The following is a 21,097-nucleotide window of genomic DNA, read 5'->3' as shown; positions in this document are numbered from 1 at the left end:
CACTAACGTGTCTCTTTCAGATGCACAAGTTACTACTTGTGTAACAATATATCTGTAAGAGACCTTAGTTAGTGATAGATTCCTTACTCCCCCACCCATCCTCCCTGTTCCGCGAACTGATTTCTAGGGTTAAGGTCATCCCTTTCAGGGCCCTAGTTTCATGGCACCAGTGGTCAGTTTCTTGCATGGCTCTGTGTTCCTGGCACGGAAAGTCGTGTACAGAACTGACGTCAGTGCCCATAGGTGGTGCCTAAATAGTCTCCGTGACGTCATCTCAGCGCCTACGACGCCAGCGACGGACGCGTAGCTGCACAACGCCACCGTCCGACACGCAGGGGTACTGCTGCCGAAAAACTCCTGCCCCCTCACCCCCCAGGTGTCGCTACATCCTCCCCTTTCCCTGCTAACTCCCTCATTTTCCCCCCCTTCGCTCTGGGTCGCCACTTTGGTCTTGAAGGGGTGCAAACCTATTGCTGAGGGAGAGGCTAGTGTCCCCAGATTCTGGGATCATTTGTGTTTCAAATGGGGCTGGGTATCTAGTCACTCCACCATCTACAGTTGGGGCATCTATGCAAAACATTATTTGTTATCTTTTGCATCTACAGAGAGTAGCCTTAGCTTACACATCCATTCGAATACACCTTGCGGCAGTAGCTGCATACCTACTAACCAGACATTTATCAAAGTTCCAATTATTAAAGCTTTTATGGAAGGACTTAAAGAATATTACTACCCAGAATACCACCTGCACCTGTCTGGAACCTTAATATTGTTCTCACAAGGCTTATGGATCCACCTTTTGAGCCTTTAAACAATTTTGCATTACAATTATTTTAATGGAAAATTGCCTTATTAATTGCTATCACTTCATTGAGACATGTTGGTGAGCTACAGGCATTAACCTTAGAAGAACCTTTCTTTTAAATTCACAAAGATAGAGTGGTTCTTCGTACAAACCCAAACTTCCTTACAAAAGTAGGTTGTGCTTTTCATACCAACAAATCAGTTGAGTTACCTGTGTTCTTCCCTCTATCAGATTCAGTAGCAAAAAGAGCTCTACACAATTGATGTTAAAAAAGCACAATTGTACTGTTTATAAATCAAAACATTTCTATAAAACAAATCAACTTTTTGTTGCATTTGCTCCATCTCCTCAAGGAACACCTATTTCTAAATCTGGTATTTCTAGATGGTTTGTCAAATGTATTCAAACTTGTTCTATTAAAGCTAAAATAACTATCTATAACTCGTAGTGCACATTCTGTGCGCAAAATCGGAGTATCTATGGCCTTTTTAGGTAACATTCCCTTAGCTGACACATGTAAGGCAGCTACATGGTCCTCACCTCACACATTTACCAAACATTATTGTGTGGATGTTTTAGCACGTCAACAAGCTAATGTAGCACAAGCAGTGCTAAAAACACTTTTTCAAACAACTGCAACAGCCACTGGTTCGCCACCGCTTTCGGAGGATACTGCAATATAATCTATGCAAAGCATGTATATCTACAGCACACATGCATCGGACGGATTGTGTTACCCTGTAAGCAGCTGTTCTTGGCATGTAGAGCTGTAGATTCACATGCGCCCTCTCTCCTCACCGCAAACCTATGGTTGTTGCAGTTATTATTCATACTACATACGCATGGACATCTGTAAACTACACTTACTTACTCCATTCTCACCCTCTTGCGGAGAAACAATCATACATTGGATTCAATGCCCATGCGCAGTATCACAGAAAGAAGTCGCCGCCTTACCTCGTGATTGGAAAATGCTTTTTCGAAGAAAAACAACTTGCAAACATCCAGCCCCAAAACCAGATGGCAGGAGTATGCAAAGCATGTGAATCTACAGCGCTACATGCCAAGAACAGATGCTTACAGGGTAAGTAACATAATCCTTCCTTCCGGAACTGGTGACCCCTTTCCATCTGTGGCAATCTATCACTCTTCCCCTTTTTACTCTCCACCTCATCTCACCAAGGAGGAGGAGAGACTATACAGGCTGGACCCCGAGGGGTGGTAATTTTTTTACATCACCCATACCAAAGAGATCCGATAAGCTTTTTGTGGGGAACATAGGTAGCAATAAGATTAAGGGAGTCCAGAAGAGCTTGTTATGATCCTGTGCATCATGTTGTGCTGCGGTGTTACGAATAAGGAATTGCCAGAGAGAATCCTGTCCCTTTCCGCCAGGGCAAAGTCTTCCACCTCAGCATTGGCTAGGTGTGTTCTGTGGCTGAGATCTGGGTTTGGAGGTGAGCAGGGATGGTCATACCACATACTCTGTTCTCCAGGATTTCCTGTGTGTGGGAGGTATTTCTGTGGAATCTATTTAACAGGTGTGGAATCTGCAGGTAGAAGTGTCAATCAGTAGAAAAAGTTACTCAACTATGGAAACCATCTTTCAGGTGGATACTCTATTTACATGCAGATCCCTCAACAATTCTACACTCATCCGAGTTCTTTAAGGTCATAAGGCCCAATAAAAAGGTTCCTATTAGATTGCTGCACTGCACTACCTCATTTTATGTTGTTCCTCGCCTCTTCTTTAAATGGTACAAAAAAATCTACGGGAAACTGACGTTACTACACAGATTTTAGTGCTTCATGGCTCCTGATACATAATCATGGTGTTTACCAGCGTGGAGATGTAGTTGAGCACCCCATACCTGTGCTTGAGAGCTATCAAAGCTTCTGGATCTTGTTTGACGCTTGGGGATGCTCAACAGGAGAGGAATCTACAGGTAGATAGAGTATCTACCACAAAAATTGTTACTAAAGGGCAGTAACTTTTTTAAACTGGCACTAATGGGGCATAGTGGATTACTGGTGGGATGCTCTTCCTCAACAGAGCACTTTCAGTTTTGTAGAGGTTATGTTTGCAGCTTATCTGGCTACATTGTCCTGATTGTCTCTTTGTTAAAGGCTTGATTCTGACCAGTTCCCCCCAAAATTGTCTTTTTAATGCAATTGTTTTTGTTGTTTTTTTAAGAAAAGGTTAAAATGTGCTAATTTAGCTTGCGGATATTTTTTCAGATGCATTTATGGTTTTTATTGTCTGCATTTTGTATTTATATATTTTGGGGGGGATAAAGTGTTCTTTCTGGATCCCACATAATGGTAGGACTCTCAAGTGCTTAAGACTTTAATGAAGATTCCCTTTGAAATTATTCCATATTTAATGAACATGAGAGTAATTCAGGCTACTGTCAAAATGGTTGTGTAGCCAATTTCTGGCCATTTTTATGAACCGTGCACATAACAGGGGCCTATACAAATCCATATTCAAAGGAATGTGCTAGCTTGTGTTAAAATGCGGCAGAGGCCTGAAAGTGTGTTCTGGTTGAGCTTTTGGGAGATCCTTAGATGAGGGGCCATTATGTGGGCTCTACAACATGCAGCTGTCCGCTTATTTTTAGAAACATTTATGCAGTGAAGTTTAACTCTCTGGATACCAACTGCTTGACACAGGCAGGACGGTGCCTCGCTTTTGTTTTATGCTAAGAAGAAAGATTCTGGAACTAAATCCTTGGTTGTCTTTTGGGGCTTTAGGAGTGGCTGTTCGAATGCCTCAGACAACTGCATATGTGGTGAATAATGGAATGACTATTGGAGCATCAGGACCACAACTGACTGTGCATCATCGGCCTCCACAGGTACGCTCTGTAAGTGAAACGCTATCTACCATACACCAATAAACCTAATAATATTGTAGCGGTGGGGTGCAGCCCCACACAGTGTATATGTGGGATTTCCCTCCACTGGCACAATCAATAAAAATTGTAATGGCTTTAAAGTTGAGGCCAAAGGGTTCCATAGCATCCTGAAACTACCCAGTCTTAATCTCAGTACACTTTTGTGCATCCCAGGCACTGGAGTGGCACACATGAGCTAAAGCACCTGTTAGTGCTGCAGCACTAAACCCCAGTGCAGAAACTTCTAAATTTGCAAGCCTGCACCCAGGAAGTCGACATGATGGCAAAATGGACTGCAAAGAACATTCTGTGGCTGGTAGCGTCTACCTCTAAAGCCATTAATCTGGTATATGAACTGCCACAATGCCCTTTAAATGTATTTAATAGCTAGTGTTTTTCAAATATCTACTACAGATGTTGTCTTTTCTTAACACTGTAAATCACAGGTTTTACTATTGCTCAGTTTAATTGTGCTCCATTTCTCAACCTCAAAATGATGAAAGCCTAAGCTGACCTTGCCCAACTTGAGGTTTGCCTACTGCACCTCTAAAGACATGATGTTCAGCTCTGGAACATCCCTACAGAAAGCCTGTGTGAATATTCAATGCTTCACAAACACTTATTGAGATTCTATTGTAAGCCTCTTTTGATGACATTAGTTGTAAATTTGTCCGAACCCACGATGCTGGTATAAAACTGGGGACATGAATGGACTGTGACTCTGTTGCAAGGCTGCAGAAGGATTGCCAGACTTGTACAGTCAAGGCCGAGTCAGGAATATCCTTGTTGGAGATGAAATTCAATAGATTATCTTGTGAGGCAAGGTCAGTATTAAGTATTTAGCAAGAGAAATGACATGTTTAATTGGAGAAAAGAAAGTGAGAATGAAGCCATTTTGCACCTTGTTTATTCTAGATTAATATACTGTGCATATTCTGCCATCTAGGGGTAAGGATTCAGTAATATTTGTACAAAAAGTTTTTTTTTCCTGGTTGTGCTTGGTAAGCAGTCATTGTGAATCGACATGACATCACCGTAAGCCCATGAAACACCAAAACGTGATCTAAATTTTATATTCTGATGGGATATGTATTGGAGCGCTGTGTAGAATTTCAGGCCCACAACTTCGTAGGGACTATGCTGCCTGACGTAGGAGTCTGAGAGGGACACTGGCTATCAACATTTGACAGCCATCAAAGTACTATGTTTTTTCATGGGTCTTTGACGAGGTTGGAGAGTGTTTGACAGATTTTCCTTTTGTCTCAGACGCCTACAACAAGAATGCAGAGTAGCTTATTTAAGGTTTGTCCGAATTGCCTCATGTTGTGCATGCCATACTTTCATAAGGATCATCAATCACAGGTCTGTTATCGCTTATCCTTTGTACAAAAGTAAGACACTTGTATACAAAGAGAATTTATTCCTAGCATATTGGGCAAAGGAAATGGCTGAGTGCTTTGGCACCTAAAGATCAAAAAGAGTATGGCCATCATTGTGAGATTTCTACTGCAGAAGAGGCTCAGCAGAAAGAAGACGTTGACTCTGATATTGGAGAAATTATCTCTTAGAGTTGATATTTCTGAGTCTATACTAAATAAAAATGTTAAGAGGATGTCAAGATCCGTTGATCCTGCAATTCCTCAAAGAGCTCAACTCTCAGAGCCACAATGTAAGACATCAAAGTCGAAAATGTTAGCGTTGGAGTCAAAATCTTTCTCTAAGCAAGGTTTTGCCTTGTCCACCCGAAAAGCTTTTTCTGTTGTACATGAAAAGAACTATCTCGAGTTCTGCTACATGGCAACCAACATGACACGCAACATGCCACCCTGCCGCCATATGCCCTGTACCTATACCACCTTTTGCTGTCCGAGAAAGAGGTCCAGGCGCTCCTTGCCAAGGGTACTACCCTACTGGTAACCCCACATCAATGAAGCAGAGGAGTACAACCTCTACTGTCTCATCCCAAAAGAGGTCAGCTCCTTTGCTTTGTAGTAAAAGGACAGCACTACCCCTCAGTCGCAACAGTTTGAAGGATGTTTACATAGTGCCTAGCAGTAGTGGTGACCCACCTGTGAAGAAACGCCATACACACATTTCCATAACATGACGATTGCCTGATCAAGAGCAGCAGCAGGTAAGAATCTTGCACACACTCAGAAAAAAGTGTCCCTTCTTCACACTTCTGATGGATACTACTACCTGCAGATTCCTCCCTTTTGAATATTCCATGCACCAGACTAGATCTGGAAACTTCTCCTTAGCTCCTCCACATTGAAAGAGGGTGCTGGCGCCACATTGACGCCTGGGGCGACATCACTGTGACTTCACCATATCCGTAAAGCACTCACCCTGGCATGTTGATGTCTGATCCCTATTTTCTGCCCCTTTAATGTGGATCCAGAGTTCACTCTTTGACAGTCCTTTCTGGAGTTCTTCAGGTTATTACTCTCTCTCCAAAATCTATAGCACAGTGCAAAATACCACCCGCCTCCTAAGCTTTCAGGTTTCAAACCTTGCTGACCCGCATGACATTTTCCTTTGGTGTCTTGACACTGATCACAACTCAAGATAGTATGAAGTCTGTGAAAATATGTATCCTAAAGCCATTAAAGAGCTGGAGGGTAAGCTCTTCATGGCCACGGGTGATCTCCAGGACAAACACGGCAATCCAAGCCTTGCTAGAGATCACCATGGTCCCTGGCCTTGACATAGAGAAAAGGCGGTATAAACAAAAAGGAAAAAAAGACATGACAGAGACAAGTGTAAGAAAGGTAAGTCCTCTTGACTATCTACGATGGTCAGAGCTGGGGGAGTTATCTCCCCCTTTTGAACCAGCTCCACTGGCGCTTACTAACTATGGCCATCCACCATTACCACCCCCTTCACAACCACCCCAATAGCTGGGTGAAGCCAGGGAGGGTTCAGTGCTCCCCCAGAAATGGAAATGCTGAGCTCTTCAGTGCTGCCTCCCCCTGAGGTTCTTTCCTACCATGCAGTAGCCAGAAAGGCGGCAGAGATATTCCCTCTGTAAAGGCAAAATCTAATATTGTTGCTGAGGTGTTCCAGCGATTGGCCCAGACAGCAGAACCTTTCTTCTCCAGTATTGGGGTATCTTTCATAGATTCACATGCCTGAATCATTCCCCGTTGTCGGAGTGAGAGTCCCACGTTACATAAAAATAGCAATAAACATGCATATAGAAACCATACCATAGGTAACCTAGAACCAGGAAGTAAAGTAGCTAGAAATCAAAATGAAAAATCCTCCACTTTCATGACTCGACCAAGTCATTATATATAGTCCAAACTACAGCCAATCAGGCGACAGCACCCTCCAGAATGTTCTCCTCAGAGGCTCAGGCTCTCAGCTTTTCTACCGCACGTCGTGTGAAGGGAGTCTCCCTGAGCTCTGCTCAGTACTTCTCAGGTTTCTTCAGAAATTCATCATTTTATGTCGTCTTCTTCAAAGAAATCTCTTTCGACCTTGTGAATCTTGTCGGAAGCTCCGGCTGTTTTCAGAAGACCCCCACAAGAAGTGCATTTACTGCTTGTATCCTGACCACAAGGTGAGAGACTGCAAGATCTGCAGAACTTTCCCACAAAAGACTCTTAAGGGACAGAGAGGTACGTCTGCTTCTGTGGCTACAGAAGATTAAAGATCAGGACAATCCCTTATCTGAAGTTGGAAGTATTGCCTCTGTTAAGACTACTTCCTCTAGGAAGAGGACTGCTGACACGGATTTATCTTCTCCTGGGGCTAAGGTGTCGAAAAAACAGCACACCTCTAAGAGCTGCCTTCTACTTCAAAAAAGGCTCCTCCACCTTCTAAGAGTAAGACTCTGCCATCTACGCCCCCGAGAACGACTGTGCAGTCTCAGGCTTCAAAACAAGTTTCTGACAGATTTACCTCAGAAACGGGGTTCCTCGGCGACGGTGTCTTCGTCGGCGAAGCCTACCGTCGCCGCGACGAGGGCGTCTACTACTACTTTCTCGTTGCCGAAGCCTCAGATGATGATATCGTCGGCATCCTCGCCGTCGACACTGGTATCCGTCTCCATGAGACCAGTCCCGTCAACGAAAGAGGTGAAGTCTACCTTCGACGACAAAGATTAGAAGAGTGTCGTCGATGGCCGCCTCGTCGATGGCCGCCTCGTCGACGGCTACCTCGTCGACGCTACAACTTTCTTCATGCACGGCTCTTCAGGTTTGGTCGTCGTCTACGCCCACAGCTTATTCTACATCGTCTACGACACCGTCTACACAGTTGCTTCCGTCGACTGCAGCGCCGTCTTTGCTACAAAGATGTGGATCTTTCTTGAAGGTCCTCTCTCCAATTCACACTTCCCCTACTAAGGTTCCTCTAGTGTTACCTGAGCAGTTGTTGGGCTATGGAGAAGATGATGAAGAATCGGATGAGGGTGATAGGTTTCGTACTGCCAGGAGCCCTTCTGAGCTCTTCATTAAATATCAAGATGTGGATCAAGAAGATGAGTTTGAGGCATTTGGGCTGCTGAATTCATATCTGTGCATAGATCGCCGCCTAGTGTTGGGTCCGGATGATTGCACATTGTTGTCCTGGAAGAGTCTTCGAAGTATCACGAGATAGGTGGCTCCTCCCCTGGACTACAGTGCGCATGGGCATCCTCTCCATCCTCAGATTGTTTTTTTCCGCCATTGGGTTTGGATGTTCTTATCTTAGCTCAAGTTAGGAAAACTTTATCTAAGGCCAAAAGCCTTTAGGTATCGTCGGTATTGTTTGCGTTCGGTATCGATAAATTATTATACTTGTTCTCAGACTTATTCACCCTTCTCGGACCGAGTTTCGGTCCGAACATCGATCGACGTTCGAGGATGGAATCGAGGACTCCCTTCAAGAGATGTCCTTTATGTCATGCGAAATATCCACACATCGATGTCCATCCGGTGTGTAACAAATGTTTATCACCGGATCATGATGAGTCCAGGTGTATGGCCTGTGCCCGGTTCCGGTCAAAGAAGACACTTCGGAAACGACGGGCGGCTAGATTGGAGGCCAAACAATCGGCGCCTAACCCGGTTAACATATTCAGCACCGAGGATGAAGAAGTCGAGAGCGTCGAAGAGATAGACTCGAGCCATGCTTCGGAGCATGAATCCCAATATGACGACGATGATGAGGTGATCTTCGAGGACGAAGACGTCGTCGACGAGGTAGGAGACGACGATGAGGCCCTTGGGGCAGAGGAAGAAAGCTCGGGCGAGGAGCTAGGCCAATCCGTCGATGCGGAGGCCGAGGGAGACAGTCTTGATAAGGCTCAGGTCGAGGGAGCGCCTGCGGGCCTTACCCAAGATCGGTCGGATCGTTCTACAGCCCCGCCTGAAGGCCCGGCTTCGAACATTTTAAAAGAGCCAGAAATATCAAAAAAGACTGGAGTCGATTCAGTGAAATCGAAACCAAAACCAGCACCGGTCAAATCGAAACCGAAAGTGCAGCTGGTTCAGGTCGGATCGAAGGCATCGAAGCCCTCCAATCCGTCGACACAGAAGAGGGACGTCGGAGCCGACTAACGAAAGAAGGACTTCGGTACAGAGAAACCAAAAAAGGACTTCGGCACCGAGAAACAGAAGAAGGCCCTCGGTCCCGAGAAAACGCAACGGCCTATAGCACCGAAGGTTGGGGCACCAACCACCAAGGTCAAGGTGGTCGATCCGACTACGTCAACACCGAAGAGTGCTGAGACTGCCAAAATATCGGATCAACAGGGCGTCGATCCCAAACTTCGGATCGAAAACCCGAAGGCTGGGAAGAAACCGGAGACCGCGTCGAGGCCTGTCTCCAAAGAGCCTATCGGTTCCAAAGCACCGTCTGCATTCACGTTGCAACAGGTGTCGGAGTCCCTGAAGCGCATCAGGGAACGGGCCACCCTCGAACAAAAGACGGGTCCCGAACCGCACAAGGTCGCCAAGGCTCACTCGGCGCCGGCACCGATCAAGTTTTGATTGCCACCACCAGGGGCACCGAAAATGTTCGAACTTAGGAAGAGTATCGAACAACCACGAACAGTGTCCACGGAAAGAACCGCTGTCGAAGACTCGCAGGACCAGTTTATCGACGCCGACACTGGTAGGCTGTTGTTCCGCAAGCAGAGAATTGTTCCAGAAAAGGCTTTGGACTCATACAAGATTCCACTAAAAAGGAAAATGGCGTCAGGTTTGACGCCAGTGCTTGTAGAAACATTCCAAACCTATCATCAGGAACCACCAACCTTTTCTCCCACACACTCGGAGGCGGATGCAGGAGAGGGCTATATTGAGGATGATACCACTTATCCTTTGGATAATGACCCTGATGACCAACTGCAAGACCAAGATCAAGCATGGGGAGACCCTAATGACCCAGGAGACCCACAAAATGCTCCTGACACATCTTTATAATATCAAACCATCTCCCACTGAAGATACTGCTGCTTTTAACGCCCTCATTGAAAGGGCAGCTGCCAATCACGGAGTGGAACTTCATTCTGACTCTGTGGAGGAGGATTTCTTGGTGGACACGTTCTCCACATCAGAAAGAACGGTCAAGACTCTACCAATGTTAAAAGGGGTTATTAAACATGCTAAGGACATCTTTAAGGAGACGACCAGGGCACGGGTATTGAACCCGAGAATAGAGAAATACAAACCAGCCCCCGGAGACCCAATGTACATTAAGGGTCAATTGCCGTTGGACTCCATGGTAGTTTCTAATGCTCGCAAGAGAGCGAACTCGCAGACTACAGGTGATGCTCCTCCTTCAGACAAGGAGTCCAAAGTGCTAGAAACAGGCAAAAGGATAGCAGCACAAGCAGCAAACATCTGGCGCATTGCCAACACTCAGGCACTCCTGGCCCGATACGACAGGTCACACTACGATACCCTAGAAACACTGCTAGAACACCTACCAGATGAATACAAAGATGGAGCGGAGCTCCTCGTCAGAGAGGGGCAACTCATTACAAATGCGTCCATCAAATGCACACTAGATGCAGCTGACACTGCAGCAAGGGCAATCAACACTAGTGTGATGTTGAGGAGGCACGCATGGCTGAGAATATCCGGTTTCAAACCTGAGATTCAAAATAATATCTTGAATCAACCAGTCAACCCAGAGTTTTTATTTGGCCCCGAGGTTGACGCTACACTGGAAAAGATTAAAAAGGACACTGAAACTGCGAAATCTATGGGGGCTCTACAGTCGCAGCAGTTTCGGAGTGGCTCCTTTCGTCGCCCTGGGAATAGAGGAGCAGCTAGAGGTCAGGGGTCCCAGCAGCAGTACAGTAAAGGAGGTACCCAGAGTACCTATAATAAAAACAATAGGGGTGGATAGCGTGGATCCAGCACCAAAGGCAGAGGACGAGGACACAACAACACCAGGTCCTCCGCCAATAACAAACAGTGACGTCTTGTCACTGCCCCCCGCCCACATAACACCGATCGGGGGGAGACTCCAACAGTTCCTGCCAGTCTGGAGATCCATCACCACAGACAGGTGGGTCAGAGAAATTGTCCAGTACGGTTATCGTCTGGAATTAACATCCAATCCACCCAACATACCACCAAGACACCGTCCTATGTCCGCAGAGCACTTGACATTATTGCAGCAAGAAGTACTAAGTATGCTGCAAAAAGAAGCCATACAGCTCGTGCCTATGGAACAGCGAGGGTCAGGAGTGTACTCTCTGTACTTCTTAATCCCAAAAAAGGACGGGTCTCTCCGACCTATACTGGACCTCAGACCTCTCAACCAATACATTCTGTCAGAGCATTTTCATATGCTCACCCTCCAGCAGGTTCTGCCGTTACTCAGTCAGGGAGACTTCCTAGCAACACTAGATTTGAAGGATGCGTATTTCCACATACCCATACACCCATCACACAAAAAATATCTCAGGTTCACTCTTCAGGATCAGCATTATCAGTTCAAAGTACTCCCTTTCGGAGTAACAACGGCGCCCAGAGTCTTTACCAAGTGCCTAGCGACAGTGGCTGCACACTTAAGGAGACAGCACATTCACGTCTTCCCTTACCTGGACGACTGGCTTGTTCAGGCAAAGTCAGCCCAGCAGTGTGCCAGCCACATATCCCACACCATTCACCTTCTTCACAGTCTGGGATTCTCACTGAATTATCCAAAGTCACATCTCCAACCCGCCCACGTACGGCATTACCTGGGCGCGACCATAGACACTCTGGCTGCCAAAGCTCAGCCAAATTTAGCGAGAATCAACAGCATGCAACTGCTGATAAAAAAAGTTCAGACCACAACACTCCCTTCCAGCGCGAGTGTTCATGCAGTTGATAGGCATGATGGCCTCCTGCATCTTCATAGTCCCGCACGCGAGACTACATATGCGCCCGCTTCAGGAGTGCTTGGCACGTCAATGGAATCAGACTCAAGGACAGTTGAAAGACCTAGTGTTGGTGAGCGGTCGGGCATACAACTCTCTGCATTGGTGGAATCCACAAAACCTTTGCAAGGGCCGACCGTTCCAAGAGCCTGTTCCACAAATAATTCTGACGGCGGACGCGTCTCTCCAGGGATGGGGAGCTCATGTACTCCATTACACAGTGCAGGGACTATGGACGACACAGCAACCGAAGATGCACATCAACCTTCTGGAACTGATGGCTATCTTCCTGGCAATGAAGGCATTCAAAGTACACTTGTGCAACAAAGTCGTGTTGATCCGGACGGACAACATGACTGCCATGTACTACATACAGAAGCAGGGAGGAACACACTCTCCACAGTTGTCTCATCTGGCTCAGAGCATGTGGAGGTGGGCCATTCAGAGGAACATGTTCCTCATGGCAGAACACCTCCCGGGCAAGGACAACTAAATGGCGGATCTGCTCAGCAGACACAGCCACCAAATGCACGAGTGGGAACTACATCCATCAGTACTCCAACCGTACTTCCAGCAGTGGGGTCATCCAGAGATAGACCTATTCGCCACAAGGGAAAACGCAAAATGCCAAAGCTTTGCCACCAGGTTTCCGCATCCACAGTCGCAGGGCAATGCGATATGGATGAACTGGTCAGGCAGATTTGCGTACGCTTTTCCCCCAGCGCCATTAATACCGCTAGTGGCACGCAAACTAAGGCAACACTCAATGACACTCATCCTGGTTGCTCTAATGTGGGCACGCCAGCCATGGTACACCACGTTACTAGAACTTTCCGTGGTGCCGCCTCAAAGACTGCGGCTAACACCCAAACTTTTAACACAGAACCATGGCGAAATTCAGCACCCAGATCCGCAACAGCTGAACTTGGCGATCTGGCTCCTGAAGTCTTAGAGTTTGGCTACCTGAACCTGCCTCCAGAATGTATGAATATCATCAAGGAGGCCAGGAGACCCACGACCAGAGCTTGCTATGCGGCTAAATGGAAAAGATTTGTCATTTACTGTAAAAACAATGACATTAATCCGCTGGATGCATCCATTCAGAACATCATCTATTACCTGTTACACTTATACCGATGCAATCTGGCATACAGCTCCATCCGTATACATCTAACCGCAATAGCAGCCTATCTTCAAAACAGGCAGCACCTCTCTTTATTCAGAGTGCCTGCCATCAAAGCCTTCTTAGAGGGACTCAAACGAGTGATTCCTCCAACACACCCACCGGCACCGGTGTGGAACCTGAATGTGGTCCTCACCAGATTGATGGGTCCACCCTTTGAACCTCTACATTCATGTGAGATTCAATTCCTCACCTGGAAAGTAGCTTTCTTAGTGGCAATCACTTTGTTGAGAAGAGTTAGTGAACTCCAGGCACTAACCATTCAAGAGCCATTCATACAGGTTCACGAAAACAGGGTTGTACTACGTACCAACCCCACATTCATGCCTAAAGTGATATCGCAGTTCCACATGAATCAGACTATTGAACTGCCTGTTTTCTTTCCAAATCCAGAAAATGTCGCAGAGAGAATGCTCCATACACTAAATGTAAAGAGGGCCCTCATGTACTATATAGACAGGACAAAGGATTTTAGGAAAACAAAACAACTGTTTGTTGCCTTTTCTCCACAACACAAGGGCAACGCCATTTCCAAAGCAGGGATAGCCAGATGGATCGTTAAATGTATTCAAATTTGCTATGAAAAAGCTCAACGCACATTAACGATTCCTCCCAGAGCCCACTCAACACGAAAGTTAGGGGCGTCCATGGCTTTCCTAGGGAACATTCCTTTAGAGGAAATATGTAGAACAGCCACATGGTCCACTATACATACATTTACAAAACACTACTGTGTAGATGTACATTCCAAATAGCAGGCAGCTGTAGGACAGGCTGTTCTCAAGACCCTTTTTCAGACTGCTGCAGCTGGCACGGGCAGCCGCCGCTAATGGAGGGACTGCTATATAATCTATGCACAGATATGAATTCAGCAGCCCACATGCCTCGAACTGAATATGCTACTTACCAGTATGCATCTGTTCTTGGCATGTAGGGCTGCTGACATTCATATCGCCCACCCTCCTCCCCGGCGCCTGTAGCGGCTGCAGCACTCAGAATTACTGTATAGCATGGTCATCACTTACTGTATCTACTCCATCACTGCCACAATGGCGAAAAAAAATCTGAGGATGGAGAGGATGCCCATGCGCACTGTAGTCCATGGGAGGAGCCACCTATCTCGTGATACTTCGAAGACTCTTCCAGGACAACAATGTGCAATCATCCGGACCCTACACTAGGCGGCGATCTATACACAGATATGAATGTCAGCAGCCCTACATGCCAAGAACAGATGCATACTGGTAAGTAGCATATTCAATACCTACCAGAGCAGCCTAAGAAAAAAGGGCAGGTACTAGTGCAGGAGGGAAAATGAATTGCCAACTCTTCCAACAGGTGTGCACTTGGCACTGCTGATACTGCAGCCACAGGAGTTAACAACAGTATTCTCCTCAGAAGACACACATGGCTGCGAATCTCTGGGTTCGTTGTTCTAGTCCGGACGGACGATATGACAGCCATGTACTATGTACAAGAATGTGGGGGGCACACACTCTACAGTTATCACGCATCTCTGAGACCATTTGGCATTGGGCAATACATCACAAAGTCCAACTTCTAGCAGAATACCTTCCAGGAATAGACAACGAATTTCGGAATCTCCTCAGCAGGATGCGGCAACAAGTCCACAAGTGTGGACTCCACCCCCAAACCCTCCTCCGATACATTCACAAATGAAGGTTTCTACAAATGGATCTCTTTGCAACAGCAGATAACTCAGAATCCAAACTTCGCCTCCAGATTCCCACTCCTTCTATCCATAGGCAATGCTCTATGGATGAATTGGTCAGTGATATTTGCTTACGCTTTTCCACCTCTCCCTTTTCTTCCGTTTCTGGTTCGGAAGCTCAGGCAAACATCTCTCACCCTTACTCTAGTGGCTTCCACAGGGGCTCGTCAACCATGATTCTCCACACTACTAGAGCTCCCAGTAGTTCCACATCAGATGCTCCACCTTACCCCAAACCTTCTCACCCAGAACCATGGAGCAATCAGACATCCAAACCGCAGGGAGCTCAACTTAGCGATTTTGCTCCCGAAGTTCTACAGTTTGGATTCCTAAATCTACCACCAGATTGCATGGCAGTTGTTAAAGAAGCAAGGAAACCTGGCCCCCACTAGAGCATGCTATGAAGCAAAGTGGAAAAGGTTTGTTATATATTGTAATAACCAGACAATTGACCCAGTAGATGCTTCTATACAACAAATCATTTGTTATCTACTCCATCTACAATGTACAGGCCTTGCCTACACATCCATACGCCTACACCTTGCAGCAGTGGCTGCATATCTTCAAAACAGACAACACTTATCCCTAATCAGAGTACAAGTAATTAAAACCTTTATGGAAGACCTTAAAAATGCGATACCACCAAAACCTCCACCTGCATGGAACCTTAATATTGTTCTAACAAAACTTATAGCTCTACCTTTTGAACCATTGCACAATTGCCCACTGCAATTTTTTCTTGGAAGGTTGCTTTCTTGATTGCTATCACTTCACTAAGATGTGTCAGTGAGCTTCAAGCACAAACCTTGGAAGAACCATTCTTACAACTCATTAGAGACAGAGTGGTTCTTTGCACTAACCTAAAGTTCCTTCCAAAAGTAGTCACTGCTTTTCATATTAACCAATCAGTTGAGTTACCCGTTGTCTTCCTGTTATCTCGATTCACCCACCCAACACTATACTTTCAGATTCTACGTGCCGTCCAGTTAGGCAACTCTATATAATTGTCACTGCTAAATGTGATATTCTCTGTCGCAAATATCCCTATATTTGGCTGCTATAATAACACCACATCAAGGGACGTCTAGGGGTCCCTCAGTGAACCACTCCTTTTCTCGATTTTCCTACTTTTTCCTTACAATATTGTTTAACTACTGCTGTGCCCTGTATATTGCTTTCAAGTTGTTGAGAATTACTTTGTTTTTGTAGTATCTACAGGTCATCATTGTACCCTCTTAATGTGCTCTGTCTACTATGTATCCTGATTTGCTATCGTATCATCGTCGCTTTTTGCTTTTTTTTTTGTTCTGTTCTGCTTTGGAAACATAATAAACTATTATGAAATCAAAAGTAGTCTCTGGGTTTTTATTTTAACCAATCAGTTAAGTTACCTGTTTTTTTCCCTCAACCTGGTTCTGTACCAGAAAGACCTGTACACACATTAGATGTCAAAAAACATTATTGTATTATATTGATAGAACAAAAGATTTTTGCAAATCAAAACAACTTTTTGTTGCCTTTTCTCCCCCTCATATAAAGTGAAATCTATCTCTAAATCTGGTGTTTCTAGGTGGATCATTAAATGTATCAAAACATGCTATAATAAAGCCAAAATAACTTTGTCTATACCTCATAGAGCACATTCTACTCGTAAAATAGGAGCATCCATGGCCTTTTTAGGTAACATTCTCATAACTGACATTTGTAAAGCAGCTACACGGTCTACACCACACACATTTGCCAAACAGTAATGTGTAGCTGTATTAGCACGTCAACAAGCAAATGTAGGATAGGCAGTGCTAAGATCGCGTTTTTAGACCACTGCAACACCCACTGGTTAGCCACTGCTTTGGGAGAGTACTGCTATACAGTTGATGCAAAGCATATGTATTTAGAGCACACGTGCCTCGAACGTATTATGTTACTTACCCTGTAAGCATGTGTTCTTGGCAGGTAGAACTGTAGATTCACATGCTCCCTCCTTCTTCCCTGGGCACTTTTGGTCATTGAAGTTATTATTCACGTTGTACACACATGGACTTCTCTGTACTACACTTACTCCATTCTCACCCTCTTGTGGGAAAAAAGTCTAACAATGGAGTCGATGCCCATGCGCAGTATCACGGAAAGGAAGAGTCACTTAAGCTCGTAACTGGGTAAGACTTCTTCGAAGAAAATCAAGTTGCAAACATCCGTACCCAACACTAGACACCTCTAAGGTGCCTTCTTGGCGCATGTCTTTATAAATCCGATACTTTCATCAGTACGGATTTATTTAAGACAAGATTTTTGTTACAAAACATCAGTATTTTCAGTGCAGCTATTATGTAGTTGGGTAACTCGTAATGACCAGTGCTCAGTACATACCATAAAAATGCACCCTGCCTTAGGGCTCTACGGCCTGTTGTAGGAGTGACTTGCATATAGTACATGCAGTGTACTTGGGCATTGCACAGAGGGAGTGGGCAATGTAGTGTTTATTGAATGGCTTGCACCATTTCACGCATCCTGCAATGGCAATTCAGTTTGTGTGTGGTTCCCTTTGGGTGGCATAATACATGCTGCAGCCGTTAGGAACCATCTTTAGTACCCATGACCTGGGTGCCAGGTGTACCATTTACCAGGGACTTACAACGGTGCTAAAGTACTCACAGAAGTAATTGGCTCTGCACTTCCCTAATTTTGCCAGATGCCAAAGCAATCCCAGCACAGCTGAATGAGTTATATGAGCCATGCACCTCGTATTTGTCCTTCCCGGCCCCTCTAGAGCACCTTTGGGCACACAGGGGTGGGAAGGGGCACCAGCAGGTTCACCCTCTGGGCCACTCAGGCCCCATGAATCCGTTGCTGGATCCAAAGCGGAGCCACAGGCATGCCGCCACCCCCATGGTCATTCCGTACACTGACACTGCCGGATGGGTGTCGTTAGACCAAGAGTCCAGCGCCAACCAGATCGATGCTTCCCGGATCAGATCCAGTGCCTTATCTGATAGACTTGTAGCCGCTGATTCCTTACCTTTAGAATTATCCTGAGGCATCAGACTGGATCGGGAAACTTTTGGCGAGCAATGCCCCTGCGCAACGGTAGGTGGCGTATTTCGGCTCCACATGGTGTTGTCCGCTCTGAAAGTGGCGTGCGCTCTGCCTGTAAGAGGCCACCAAGCACACTGATGTCAGTTATTTTCTTTCCGAGCCAGTCACCGCAGATCCAGAGAAGAGCTACCCCCAGTCACTTTTTGACTGACTTTTTGTCCAAGATTTGTGAGATTTTGTCTCTGGTGCCTCGAGCAAGACCATGACGACAAGACCTGTGTCAATTGTTGCGCCATGCAGCCTAAGGCCTTGAGGTAGCAGTCCCTCAAGCTCCTTGCTGCTCGACATAGACACTGTGATGGTCTGAATCCCAGTCGAGAAGAAGTTCCTGTGATCGTTTGCAGAGCCACTCCCAAGTGCTCGTTGTGGCAGTGGAAGGCGTTTGGGTGAGTCCCAAAAACTTTAGAAGAACTAGAAGTAAAAGAGGTCTTCGACTTCGCCCCGTCCATCATAATCATCCAAGACGAGTAAACGTCGGCATTCAAGGCTTGGCTTCGGAATTGAGCCTGCACCAGGAATGTCTCCGCGCCTCCCTGAGTTTCCTGGAGCTGGCGTTACCCCCGCCCAGCTCTGACTTTTGAGGCCATGCACCTCAAATTTGGGTGGGCCATTCCACCTGGTGTCCCCTTGGGCCCCGTGGGTTCAGGAATGTCTCCTTCTGGTCTTCCACCAACTCGCCCCTCCAGCAGCAGGCATGCAGGCCCCTTGAATCGGTGGATGGATATGGAACGGCGTTGTTCAAGCCTCCTCACCCTTCCCCTGGTGCCAGCTCTGTTGTCGCGGGCCCTGGCACCGCCCCCATACTCCTCCCCGCCACAGAGCCAGATGGGCATCATCTAACTCCAGCGCTGACTGGAGGCATTGCACCCAGACAGTTGCATGGGCTCTATTCTGTTTGGCTAGGGCTTGGGGATGATTAGGAGGGGTCACTAGACCCTGATGAATACCAGTCCCTAGATGTAACTGAGGACACCTAATTTATGGATCTGGCGGATGCCAGTGGTCTGGACTCAATAATAGCCTTACTTTCTATTGGCCTAATAGCAAACTTTGTTGGCACTAACTCAATGATAGGCTCCTCGTTGACTTAATAACAGTTCCTTTCATAGGATCAGTAAAATCTTCCTTCTCATTGGTCCAATAATATTATTGACTTATACTCTACCAATACTGCTATTTAATCCAGGTGACCACAATATCAATGGTCCTTCTTGTTTGCCAAATACAGATCACATGTCATTGATTCACTGTTAATATTTACTATTTTGGCCCTAATACTAACCGTCCATCCTGCTTCCTAATTAACAAAGTAATCGTTTCCATTTGCCACAACAAACTTCCTCCAAGATAAAAATATGTCCCATCTGTTTGGCGGTATTGAGCATCAACATTGACTACATAGTTAGATTGTTTTCCTCCGCTATCGGGTTCAAACACGCTTCGCAAGGCTCTGAGTCTACGCCGTGTGCCAGACTTGATCGGTTCCTCTCGAGTTTTGTCTGTTTCCGATAGTTCACTGAACAATCTCCACATCAGGTTCTACGTCAACGACGCCGCAGTCGAGCATTCTGCGTTGATGGTGATATTCTCAGGCGCGGCCGGCCTTCATCAACATTGCTGTCCGTCCAAAATAACAGAGTAACGAAAAAGACACCTTTTCAATACTGTCCACAGTGCCACTCCCAAGTACTAGTGGACAGACCAGCATGCAGTCTGCAATCTGTGCCTTTCCCTAGACCACAATGAGACTTCCTGCTCCACCGGTCTTGCGTTTAGGCACAAATAAAAAAAAAGAAGGAATCGTTGTGATGAATGCCTCACGTTGTTCAATTGAACAACGAAGGGAAGAGGAGCTTCCCGACATAATTGGGGAAGACGTCTAGCAGGAGAATGTAGAGGAATTTGGCTCCGGCCAAGTAGCCACGTTAAGTCTGGAGCCGGATATACAGCTGGCTTTGACACAATACATCATCTACGCAGTAAGTACCAACAATGCACTCTCTGCCACTCTGGGGGTGGGGCTTCGAGCCCTAATTCCCAGTTGACCGGACTGCTGCTGCTTTCCAGCCATGGCCAGCACTGACCAAAAGCTTCAGGCCTGCTCTAGCACAGAATCGGCACCCCAAAAGCAAATCTTCCTCAACATAGACGGCATTTTCGGCATCCACTACTAGGCAACCCGAAAAGCGCTTTGGAGCCGAACCAGCCATCGACGTTGAAAATCTCTTCGGGCTCTAGGGTACGCTGTATGCTAAAAGTCTCCATCAGAGTCGACAGCCACCAATGGGAAAGACCGCTTCGGAGCCGAGGCATGCATCTTGCTCAAAATCAACTTTGAAGCCCAAACACTCGGCGCCACCCAGGTGCCTTTTAACAGGGTACTCCGAGGTGCAACAGCCTTCCTTTAACACCTTCAGGAGAGCTAGACTCTTGGCAACAACGCCTGTGTATTCATCCTCACACAGGCACAATCCTCACAAATCCTCCAACTCGGGTCCAGCAGACCCTTCCTAGAAAGAAGCATCTTACCTTTGTAGAACAGATCACAATGGAGCCATCACGGCCTCCGGAGCACAAAAAGAAACATAAGGGTACAAGCCCTCTACTTCAGATGACTACTTACCCCCTCTTTCACACCACCACAACAACCCCCATCACCTCAGGGGTCTTCTCGTTCATAATTTGAGTATTAGCCTTCCCCCATCACATTTGTATGACATTCCATACACCCAGGATCCACAGGATGATCCACGGGAGGATTATGAGGTCGTACCTCCAGGACCTATTGGTCCAGACTTCTACCCGGCAAAACCTTTCTTCCCTGATAACACTACCTCATATCATGTTTTTCAAAGGGCAGCTAACTTTCACAAAGTCTATCTACGTGCAGGAAGAGGAGGAGGATTTAGTAGAAACCCTCTCACGCACACAACAGGCCACCCAATGCTTGCCAATGCTTAAGGGCATGCTCAAGCCCACGCAGGAAGTTTTCAAAGACCCTGTAAAAGCTAGAAATAGGGTG

At 46.3% G+C, this 21,097-nt stretch overlaps 1 protein-coding gene across 5 annotated transcripts in view; it reads left to right on the top strand.

Moving 5' to 3' along the window:
* The window catches only part of ATF7IP (activating transcription factor 7 interacting protein), a 764,672-nt gene that overhangs the window by 701,735 nt on the left and 41,840 nt on the right, over positions 1–21,097 (top strand). For 3 of the 5 annotated variants that reach the window (XM_085601185.1, XM_085601186.1, XM_085601183.1), the window contains one exon: positions 3,560–3,672. In XM_085601185.1, the coding sequence (XP_085457311.1) occupies positions 3,560–3,672 (113 nt within the window). The remainder of the gene's footprint in view (positions 1–3,559; positions 3,673–21,097) is intronic. The other 2 variants (XM_085601187.1, XM_085601184.1) reach the window with 1 other exon arrangement.

This window comes from Triturus cristatus, chromosome 4_2, assembly GCF_964204655.1.
Source record: "Triturus cristatus chromosome 4_2, aTriCri1.1, whole genome shotgun sequence".
Taxonomy (NCBI): Eukaryota; Metazoa; Chordata; class Amphibia; order Caudata; family Salamandridae; genus Triturus; species Triturus cristatus.
This window is presented reverse-complemented; position numbering and strand designations above follow the sequence as displayed.